Here is a 12,411-nt window from a genome sequence, read left to right as displayed (position 1 = left end):
AAAACTTAATCCACTTAAGGACCCTTTAGGGGTAGTGGAGAGTGCGCATGTCGCTAGGGTAGCGAGCACGGAGCACAATCGTGAATCGGCTCACGGCGCGCACTTGGCCGGCACGCTCGCGCTCGCGGCACCTCGCGCTGACGGCCTACGATTGCTCTCCGTCATTTGTAAACAATCATTTCTACCGATGAAAGTTTTCGAATTTAGAAACCAAAACTGACATCGAATTCTATTTTAATTATTGGTATCTTTTTCTTATGAGAAGAGTTGATAGTAGTGAATTGAAAACGTGATGTAACTAATTACTAATTGCGATTTATTTGAAGTGTGTGTGAACTTATGACATTGTTAAGATGATGTTTTTGTTGCTAATTACGTTATGTGGTGAGTAAAGTGTGTTATTTTTAGTGTCTTGTTTTTATATTAAGTGTTTTAAATTACGGGTTGTACCTTGGTCCCTGCCTAATGAGCCCTATTATGGGAAACAAAACTTAAAAAACTCTATAGCCCCACAGACAGTGAGCTCAATAAAGCTTGTGTTGTAGGAATTAAACAACGATAAACACATGTGTATACATGAACATATAAATAAATTCAGAAGTACCTATTTACAGTATTTACATTAGATCTAGGTGGACAACATCTGCATGATGACAACATGTGCATCTGGTTAAAGTAAATTGGAAGGAATTAAATATAAAGGTCCTACATTTTATACTGTTTTTTTATTTGTTTTGTTACAGAACATCTGAGTTTTGTATTTATATAATTGTAATTTAATTTAGAGATATAAGCGAGTATATTTATCAAATATTTACTATTTAAAGTATTATTTATTTATTATAACTCCTAAAGCCCACTTTCACCATCCCACTAACCCGGGGTTAAGCGGTTAAACCGTTAACACAGTGTCAAATTGTACTGCCCCAGTAGCATTTATACGTCATTATGACGTCAGCGACGTCATTATGACGTAATAATGCCGTCAGTAAGACGTCGCTGACGTCATTTTGCTACCTGGGTGGTAACCATGGTAACTCCAGGTTTAAAGAAAAATGGCGATTGTATGTCATATTAGGGCTATTTTATTTAAATTATAATAAAGTAGCGTATGAAACAACACATCAAAAGTTTCTGCCACCCTCAAACATATTTCCAAATAAAGATATACTTCGATAGTTTCCTTTCAAAAGTATCCGCAACAATTTGATTGCTCTACATTATAGAGACATATCTATTTTTGTTAAGCTATCAGAGAATTTTTTTTATACCACGTCGGTGGCAATCAAGCATACGGCCCGCCTGATGGTAAGCAGTTACCGTAGCCTATGGACGCCTGCAACACCGGAGATATTACACGCGCGTTGCCGACCCTAACACTCCCACACACACTCCCTCACACTCTTGGAATGTGTATCTACGCTACTTTTGATGCTGATTCTACACTTTTTTCAAATTTCGGACTATCACGAGTTCTTTGGACCTTAAAACTTCCATTACGGTCATACAAAGTCTATGAAAAATGGTAACGAGATGGAAATATAAATTTCGGGACCCTTTTCTGCTTCTACTAGATCTAAAATAGGTCATGATTCTGAGTAAATATAACATAAAAATTACCAAATCTGAAAATTACGAAATTTAAATGAGATGGCCCCATTAAGCCCTTCGTGAAATACGCTTAATTAGATTTGGATAATTAAAACCTTACCAATGAAGGGAACATAATACGAGTAAATTTCGGCATTTCATTTCATTTTATCGGAATGTGGAACGCCCAAGGAGTAAAAAAAACCGGCTAAGTGCGACTCGGACCTGCGCACGAAGGGTTCCGTACCATTACGCAAAACCGGCAAAAAATCACGTTTGTTGTATGGTAGCCCCACTTAAATATTTATTTTTATTCTGTTTCTAGTATTTGTTGTTATAGCGGCAACAGAAATACATCATCTGTAAAAAAATTCAACTGTCTAGCTATCACGGTTCATGAGATACAGCCTGGTGATAGACAGACAGACAGACGGACAGAGGAGTCTTAGTAAAGGGTCGCGTTTTTACCCTTTGGGTAAGGAACCCAAAACATTAGGTACAGAAGTACATCATCTGTAAAAAAATTCAACTGTCTAGCTATCACGGTTCATGAGATACAGCCTGGTGATAGACAGACAGACAGACGGACAGAGGAGTCTTAGTAAAGGGTCGCGTTTTTACCCTTTGGGTACGGAACCCTAAAAATTAGGTACAATTTTGTTGTTTTGTCATCAAAAGAATGAGCCCTTGTACTTTGTTAACTTATTTTTATTGTTAGTTCGTTGAAGCCAAATTAGAGCGGGGGTGGTTCATGGAAATAACTTAAGTGATTAGAGTGATAGCTGGTCATGCGTAGTGATGTGCCGCTGCAAGAAATACAAATTGTTTTAACCCAGAATACCGTATGACTAATAATATATCATTAGAAAATGAGATTAATATAATATAATTTCAATGTACTTACGTTCGAATTGGCCTCTAAAGGGGCCCACTAACTATCAGTCCGCCGGACGATATCGGCCTGTCAGTTGTTCGGAACTGTCAAATTTTTGTTCTAAGTTCTAGTCAGTGGGCCCCTTAAGCCTATTGGCTGTCTCGCACGAATTATCTTAGCGTAAGTTACTCAAAGTTTCCAAACTTGGGCCACGAATGTGGTTGAACTGATTTTGTCTGTTTGGTGAAACCGAGCCCAAACTTGAAGTAATTGAAGCCCAAACTTGTAACTGATTAAGTAAAGTTTTCAACATTTCCAAAATTTACTTACTTGTACAAAATGGGTGATGCTAGCCGCCGCATTAGTGCCGCGATTATGAGATGACATTCAATACGTCACTGATTTTATCAAGGATATTAGCAGATATAGCGAACGCGTCATGGCCGCAGTAATGTTGCAACAGCAATGCTGCTGAGGTTGCCATCCGAATGTCACCTTAACGAAGAAAAGTACCTAACCAAAATATTACTACACCATGCCAATTCTGTTTTCAACATGAAATACATAAATACAAAGCAATGTTTTAAAAAACCCGGCCAAGTGCGAGTCGGACTCGCGCACCGAGGGTTCCGTGCTTTTTAGTATTTGTTGTTATAGCGGAAACAGAAATACATCATCTGTGAAAATTTCAACTGTCCAGATAATATCACGGTTTGTGAGATACAGACTGCTGACAGACAGACGAACAGACGACTAGACTTATATTGACCGGGATATAGACCGTGATTACCTTTTGTATTATTTGTGAGCTCCCGATATTTCGACGCAGTTACATGCATCATGTTCACGGGTGACTGAAGATAGCGGGTGGGTGTCAAAGTTGTGTAGACAGCGCTCTGTCTACCCTCATTCTTGCGCGTCGGCTGCGTTCACTTTCAACGTTACCAACGGTCGCATTCACACTTGTTGGTCCGGTCAATATCCCGGTCAATATGAACTAACCGTGAATCATTCAAAACTCTAGACGAACAGACGGTTCTTCGGTTCAGAGCGGAGTCTTAGTAATAGGGTCCCGTTTTTACCCTTTGGGTACGGAACCCTAAAAAATAACAAAACGGGGATCGGAAAAAAACAAAAACTATCGTCAAAGAACTGCCCATTTAACATACCGTATATCGTACTTTTAAGGAATACCTACTGTTAAAACAATGAATATTTACGAGCAATAATCCGAGCGAAACAATATTACCTATGACTCCTATGAGTAACAATTTGGATTCCGCGAATCGTCTTAATGTAAAAGTACATACCTAAATAGTACCTAGGTACTAACTACCTATATGTACCAATAACAACAACAACAAGAAATAGGAAGCTACCATTTATATGGGGAAGCTGTCGTCTACTTTCCTCTTAAACAAATAGCGCTATTTCACCATAGTATCTATTATTCAAACTTCACCCAAGCCGATTCGAGTAAATTTGTTCCGAAATTACTTTTATTAAAAGGATTTCCGCCGAACCAAAGTGCGAAAGTAAAGTAAATGGACTGAAATATCCGTTTCGTGAATAAATTATCCAGAAAAATTACAGTAAATTACCTTTAAAAAATGGTCGCCCTCATTGCAAATGGACTTTTTTATTGTTTTAAGTTAAAGTGTTCTAATGATTTCTAAAATTTAAGGTTATTCCTACTCAGAATCGCCTGAAAGTTGACGTTCGAATAGCAACTGCATTACTGTTGCTGTACTGCTGTGCCTTTTCGACGCCGTGTCAAACACAAAAGCTGTCATCCAGACGCCACGTCATCGAAGTGTCAAAACTGAAATTGAACTATATGCATGTAGGTCTATGTTACTCTGCGGTCTATGACCGGTTAATCGGTCTTTGGCGTTGAACCTGCGGTGCGTATATATCGGTCATTGGCGTCCAAAAGGTTAAAGCAAGGATTCATACAATATGTTGTTATACAATATACAACTCAAAAACACATTTTTTTAAACTTTTTTGGAGTTGTTGATCATTAATCAATAACTCCGAATAAGTTTACCTGCATATTTAATCATTTGGTTATAAGCTCGAGCAAACTTTATGCTCAAATTCGAACTTTGTACATAGGTACACGACGAGATGGTTTTAAGTACGTATATTACGTACAGTCGTTCACAAACAACTTTACAACTTAACGTTCTAAAATATATTTACACGCCTCTAACACACTGACAATAAGGTCGTGTAAATATATTTAAGGAGCGTTGGCTTGTAAAGATGTTTCTGAACTCGACTGTACACGTGTAAAAACTTGCCAGAGTAGGTATCTTTGACAAGTTGCGTGAATACTTAAGAGAGACAGAACTTTGGAGTAAGACTTGAATATAAACTCTACTTAAACATGATTACGGGCGACGTCTGAAAGTTCAACCACTTTATTATATTTTGACAACTTTTGCCGGCATAAACAAAGTTTCAAACAAATGTAACAAAGGCGTCTCGAAATAAAATACAAAATGAATTAAAAAAAAACTAATGCTCATGAGGCCGAGACAAGACAACTGTGTACAGAAAACCCAAATTGAAACTTAAATAATATGCATTACAAGGAGTAGACTCCGGTTGGCGCAAAAAACTTTGGAAACTTAGCAAAAGACAACTCCAAATAAATAACAGCTAATAATAATAGCGACAGCATGTTTACTGATCATTACGGGGTCAAAGGAATCCTGGCCAAGATGGGACACGCTGACAATACCGATTGTCGTACGTGTGGCGAAGGGGAAGAGACAGTAGAACACGTGATTTGTGAATGTCACGCCCTCGCCATGCAAAGAAAGAACGACTTTGGAGCAGGCTATTTGGAACCAAAGGAATTCAAAACGCTAACCATGAGCTCCATCATCCGGCACATGGAGATGGTGGAAAAAGCTCTCGAGTAGCGTCGGATCTTTCCTAGGGGGTAACTGCACAAAAGATCCCAAGGGCCCCCGAAAACCAAGATAAATAATATGCATAGAAAGGATCACGTTATCCTTTCTCGCAGCTGTCTTCCTGATACCTACATTTTTACATTTCGATTGGCGTTTGCAAGGTGCATCCGCACCGCAGTTAACTTCTGTGAAGGAACTGTGGAACAACTTTGTGCAACAGTACTTAGGTAACTAGGTAGGTTACCTAATGTTACCGTGTTGCACAGTGTTGCTTTGCTACACAGAAGTTGACTACGGTGTGCCAGTCTGTGCCATTTGTCAAGCTCACTATAGGGCCAAGGTTGTGTAAATATGTACAATTACGATACAGTAAACTGAAATAGATATCATACACTAAAGAACAAGTGACCAAGTCCACCGGTGGCCGAGGCGGGAATCGAACCCGCGTCTTCAGCTTCCGCGGCTAACGTCCTGACTACTAGACCACCAGCCACGGCGGTACCCGTCCCAAATTCTCTGGTGTATGCTATCTTTGAAAGGCTAATAGGCGCCTTTGACCAACTCAAAATATTTCACACAAAACAATATATTTCATAAAAATAATTTGATTTGTTCCCTAGTTGTACGATACAGTAATTTTTTTTTCCTTGTTGACAGCCCTATCGTCAGGCCACGAGATAACGCAGCTGAAGGTGCCGCTGCACGCGGACCCGCGGCGCGCGGCGGAGCTCAGCTGCCACTTCCACATGGACGACCAGAAACTGCACTCCGTCAAGTGGTACCGTGACCTGCACGAGATCTTCCGATACAATCCCTCGCAAAAGGTAGATAATTTCTTTCAACGCGCGAAATTCCTAATTTTAAATTAATTCCATCACAAATATCAATTTGCAATTAATTATTTTTCCTAAAGTAGACCGCTCTTATTAATAATTGAACACCTGTCGACGCCCATAAATTAAATTCCAACAGAAATGCCCACAGAAAATGGAGCAAGATTCATTGTTTCCAAGAATTCTGATGTAATAATTTTCATTATTATTGCTTAGTTTCACAAAAAAGCGTATAATTACCTATAGAATTTGATCTGACTTTTTCGTGGAATACGATACGACTAACCAAACCTGGGAGTCAATTCTATAATCGTTATTGATATTAAAATTGTCAATTGGTATTAATCTTATGATACCTTTTTTACATTTGCTGGAGCAGTGCAGTCAGCAGCAATGTTGCGCCACAATACTGCAGCAGTAACTCTGGTACAATCTGAATGCAAATTTTATCTGAACGATCTCACTAACACCTGGACAATGAACTCGCATTATGTCGGTTACAAAGTTATTAACTTACAGACTCAAATCCGCTTGTTTAACGTGACCGGCATCATGGTGCAAGGAGGGTCATGCGAGCAGGAGTCGTGCGTGGTGCGCGTCATGCCGCTGCCGCAGGCCACGCGGGCGGCCTACACCTGCGAGGTCTCCACCGAGGGACCCATGTTCCAGATCGCACGGCAGACCAAACACATGACTGTTGTTGGTGAGTGAGGGGACACAGGGGCGCGAGTCCTTAAGCTATTTGCGATCGCGATCAGTCGATCGGAGGGCAGACGGGAAAGTGTCAGGGGCACTGGAGAAGGGTAGCGCGCGCTGCTGGCTTTTGTCTTTGTAATCAATTTTCTTAAATTACTCAGAAAATCGAAAGACTCCCACGCCGAGAGCAGCGGTTAACAACACATTGTCATTCCTTTGATTCAGGCGCAACGAGACGCCGCTCCGAGTGGTTCAACGCCTAAAAGGATTTAATTATGCTTCTACCCTTTGTTACAACTCGAGAACCTAACGGTGTCAAAAAATTTTTTTCTTAGAATTTTTATATGACTCAGGTTTGTTTTAGATAGGTATTTATTTATTCCCCTTGAATCTTCATGCCTTACTTAGTAATAAACGTAAGTATTACAACATTGTGATTTATTCAAATGAATTGTATCCGTTGATTCCCACAAATCGTCACAGTTAAGTAGACCTCACCGGAGATGGCAGAACAAGCTTGACGCCTTTGACAAATACTGTAAGACTTCCGACGATCCGTGGAAGAATAGGGAGGCCATTACCCAGTGGGACAATATGGGCTCACAATGCAAATAAAATATTTTGCCTGCAGCTATGCCTGACAAGGATCCAGTTATAAGCGGAGCTCCGCATTTCATTCGGCCGGGGGACCAGATGCTGTTGAACTGTACGACGGACTACTCGCTGCCGCCTTCAGACATTAATTGGTACATCGACGACGAAATACAAAAGGTTGGTGGCCTATCAAGCCTTTACATAATAGGGGTCAACGCGACTAGGGGACGTGTCCTTTTAATTGTATTTAGACTTGCAAAATGGACAACCTATTCAATATCGTTTGGAATTTACAAGTCCTGCAATTAATTGAAATCTACGTTTTCACATTCGGATGTCAGATGATTCTTGCTCCATGAGACCGTTCGCTGACACGATTATCGGAACAATGATCATCGAGTCAACATCCCACATGGCGGTAGTCTCGTGAGCCAAGTCTTGGATACTTGCTGGATTTCTCCTTCTCGGCTTTCACGAGATTCTCATCATAGAGGATGGTGACTTCGACGAGCACAGTCCGCCGCTGCGATCGGTCCATCAGCACGATGCCAGGCTTATTGGCAACAATAGTCTTGTCAGAGATGATCGATGGATACCAATAGAGCATGGCACGTCCATTTGTCCATGTATGTGCAAGTACTCGCCGTTAGCGAGATGAGGACAACCGGAGATAAAATGCCTAAATGACTCTCCGGGACGGTGGCATTCACAAATACGTATTTATTTATTATTTTATTTATTAAATATTTGTTTTACTAACTGTATAACTTTGTGCTCAGTGCTCAGCCCTTGAATCTACTGAAATCTTAAGAGCCGGCAAATAACTAAAACCCGCTTGTTGCTTTAGTTTTTCAGCAGACCTTTAAAGTAATCGACGGGTATTGTTGCAGCCTGAAGCGTGGCAGCACACGGAGGTGAGCGCGCCGCTGGCGGGCGGGCTGCGCGCGTCGTGGCGTGTGCTGCGCGTGCACGTGCCCGCCGACGCGAGCGGCGCGCTACGCCTGCGTTGCGAGTCTGTACTGCACGTGAGTCTCGTGTCCTAATTTGTAATCGCTGTTCAAACTGTTGATGCACAAGTAATACGCACACGACGATTTTTAAAATAGAAATTCTATTACGAAGTTACCTAATGGTGGTTCCGGGGCAACCTGCCGAATCCTACGCCGGATCAGACGACGCAATGGAGTCAAGCTGTAGGCTGCTACGTCGGCGTCGTCGCCAAAATCAGATTAGCAGTGATTTGCATGGACGGTGCCACACCGCGGGATTCCTAGTACAAATCTTAACATGAACTTGAATGGACATGCCGCGGTCTTGTTCGAAATAGTACATTGTGCAAAATAGGGCGTGTTAAATATTGCAAACGAGAGTATAGTTAAATCGCGACGGCCTGCCGGAGTTTGCAATAATTACACCCCGAGTTACACACAATGTTTTTCATTACACTTGCGATACAAAAATGAAGGAGGTATAAAGACAAAAACTGTTAATTATAATACTAGAAACTTCATAACTCCCTAGGGAAAACGCTTTTTCTATAGTTCCCGCTAAGCCTGCGTGCAATTTCACATTTACGGAGCGAGTGTGATGAAAAAGTTTTCATTTATTCTGCAGTTTCGCTACGCCTTGGTACTGTTATGCTGTGTAATTAATTTGATTAATAAAATAGAATAGGTAAATGAATAAATTATCTATGCAGGTGGACCCGCCTGTGCTGCGTGACGTAATCGCCACCGTCACCGTCAACACTAGGACGCAGCTCTATGACAAATATGTTTCTAACAGAGGTGGGTATGAAGTAAATTACGTACAGATAACGTGCCATACGGTGCGCCCAATCCCTAGCTTTCCTTACTAAGGTGAGCTGCGAAATTGCATGGAGAAATTATGAATGAATTCATTGATGAAGTCGCCATGCACTTTTTCGGTTAGAATTAATTTAAAGCAAGTTAACAAACTGCATTTAATAATACATAAATACATAGCAAAATAAACACAAAAATTACAAACTACATAGGTACTAAGTAAAAGCTTGAAAAGAAAATATCTGAGTGGGCGTATGTGAAATGATAGTCCAATGATGTTTAATTTGAAATAAGCCAATTATTCATTTAAAGTAAAGTAGATACAATATTTACATCTAAAATAACAATAACACTGGCAGCATTGGCACGCTGTAGAGTTTAACTATTTATTATCCAACAAGTTATCAAAGGTTTAATATAAAATTAGCTGATGCTAGCAAGTTTGGGTCTCTATTGTTTCCCATATAGTTTTAAGTCATAATGTATTGTTTGTCCACATTTTCGTTAGTCATTTTTACGCTTTATATTTTTCGCGTTTTTCTCAAAAACGCGTAACTTTTCAGGATTGCCATAAAACAAACCTAACCTAACCTATCTATAGGATAACCTGAGGAAAATCCTAAAAAGTTAACGATTTCAGAATTATGACTAATGACAATATGACAATCATTGCATTAAGACTTTCAATAATTATGTCAAACAAAGGGACCCCAGCGTTTATGTAACGTTGTTTATTTGGAACTATAGTGTCAACCTATTATAATATATGACTCATAACAGGGCGCTGTCAGAGCTGCGACCTTGTTTTGCAACTCTCAACTTGGGAATACGAAATTAATATTTATTTAGGTTTGTAGAACTTCGTGCGCTTAGAGAATAATAAAAGTATTATAATATATTATTTTCATTAATTTAAGTTAAAGTATGCTAACTTGTTATTAATTTAGTTATTACTTAATTTTCCTCGAAAGTCATGAAAGCGGTAGCCAAAATGATAACGCCAATTGAAAAGTAAAAATATATCGGAATAGCAATGAAAGGTAAAATGGACATGATCATTTCCATAATATATTATTTAAGTTAAGATTTTTTTCCATAATAATAGTAATATTTAATGAAAAAAATTCTTAACAAATAAAAAAACCGCCCAAGTGCGAGTCGGACTCGCGCGCAAAGGGTTCCGTACCATTGCGCAAAAAAAGGCAAAAAATCACGTTTGTTGTACGGAAGCCCCACTTTAGTATTTATTTTATTCTGCTTTTAGTATTAGTTGTTATAGCGGCAACAGAAATACATCATTTGTGAAAATTTCAACTGTCTAGCTATCACGGTTCATGAGATACAGGCTGGTGACAGACAGACAGACAGCGGAGTCTTAGTAATAGGGTCCCGTTTTTACCCTTTGGGTACGTAACCCTAAAAACACAAATTACTCTTAAACTAAACTATACCACAGCTACCATAGAAACTCAGCAGAAAAATATCGCCGCCCCCCCCCCCCCCTATGTACGTTTTTTTTTTTTTTTTAATAACCTGTATTATCCCACTGCTGGGCAATGGGTTTGCAGCAATCTTGCGTAAAAATGCAGCGTCTCTGCTGAGCAGAACGAGGGACAGCCCAAACAGCATCCTAAAGATGATTGCTGATCATGTGTGTTGTCCTGTAATTAATGAAATAATTTTAAATGTAAAATCAAATTTAATTTTTAAGTACTAACATTATTTTTAAGAATATACTAACAAAAATTAAGATCATGTTATCTTTATTGAATAAAATTGAATTGAATTGAATTGAATTGAAAGGCCTCTCCCTTAGATTTCCATGACTCCCGTTGTTGAGCTGTTTCCGGCCAGTTATTAGTGAAGGTGTCTAAGTCGTCCCGCCATCTCCGCCTGGGCCTGCCACGTCCGCGCTTCTTTTGCGGCATCCACTTGGTGGCTATACTAGCCCACCTATCCGGATGCATGCGGCAGACGTGACCTGCCCAGTGTACTACGTACTACTCGTATTATTTTCAGTGCTTTGATCTACATCTTTGTTTCAGGTGTGGATGTCTACTTGAACGCAAACTCGGTGGTAGTCCTTATGATTTTCACTCTTATATCAAGGTTTATGAGCTTATGAGATAAGAGTTAATCATGTCTGTTGATATTACATGTAAGTTTAGATATATCATTTTTATCGGTCTATGTTAGTTTATCTTTCTCAAGTGAAGAATGTCCATAGAGCATTGTAAATATCTCAGAATACATAAAATATTAAGTAGATACCTATAGGCCCTATATGAACCCAATATAAACAGTTTATCAGAGGAAAATATTTTTTGTACATAGTAAATTTTAAAAATCAAATGTCTAAAGCACATTTAAACCGTACCCAAGGTATAAAAATAAGAATTTTACAACATAATTTCTTTTTAAGAGTCCCCGGCAAGCTCGGCCGAATTTCACCTCATACAAACGGAGTTTCGTTCTCATTTTAAAACTACGTGTTGGATTGTAACGAAACTTTGCATATACAATGATATTTTTATAAAGCAAACGAAATAGAGCAAAAGAAAGTTTTGTATGAAAAACTTAAATTCGCTGTATTTTTTTTACTAAGGTATCTGAAGCAACCTAAACTAATTATAGACCTAGATATACCTTATCTTACTGTAAGTACAAAGTTTCAGAGCAATCTAGTTAGTCGTTTTAAAATGAGAGCGTAACTACGTTTGTATGGAGAACCGAGCTTGCCGGGGACTCTTAAGTAATTAGTTCTATTATTAGACATAACTAGACATTAATCCAATGGCTGTGTTTCACTTAAGGTTAAGTCAATTCTTTGCACGAGATCTTTCACCTACCTATACTGTACAGTAGTAGTACAAAATTGTTGTTTTCTTTTAATCAACGGTAACACATTAAGGAATACGCAAATAAAAATATAAATACAATAAATATGGGTGTTTTTATTTTTCAATTAACTATAGGTTCGCCCAAAAGTACGTTGACAAAATTTTACTGAGGCATATTGTTTATAATTTTGAAGATAATTAATTTAAAGGAAAAAATATTCCGAAACATTTTTTGTCAACGGATTTTTCAGCCAC

General features: G+C 39.1%; 1 protein-coding gene across 1 annotated transcript; it reads left to right on the top strand.

The window, feature by feature from the left end:
* Positions 1–216: 216 nt before the first annotated feature.
* Positions 217–11,657, top strand: LOC134743866 (uncharacterized). The gene is made up of 7 exons (XM_063677493.1): positions 217–384; positions 6,046–6,212; positions 6,741–6,924; positions 7,549–7,688; positions 8,402–8,536; positions 9,211–9,298; positions 11,362–11,657. The coding sequence occupies exons 1-7, from the start codon at positions 354–356 to the stop codon at positions 11,439–11,441; spliced, it is 825 nt and encodes a 274-aa protein (XP_063533563.1). The 5' UTR covers positions 217–353; the 3' UTR covers positions 11,442–11,657.
* Positions 11,658–12,411: the final 754 nt, after the last annotated feature.

The sequence above is a fragment of the Cydia strobilella genome, chromosome 9 (genome assembly GCF_947568885.1).
Source record: "Cydia strobilella chromosome 9, ilCydStro3.1, whole genome shotgun sequence".
Taxonomy (NCBI): domain Eukaryota; kingdom Metazoa; phylum Arthropoda; class Insecta; order Lepidoptera; family Tortricidae; genus Cydia; species Cydia strobilella.
This window is presented reverse-complemented; position numbering and strand designations above follow the sequence as displayed.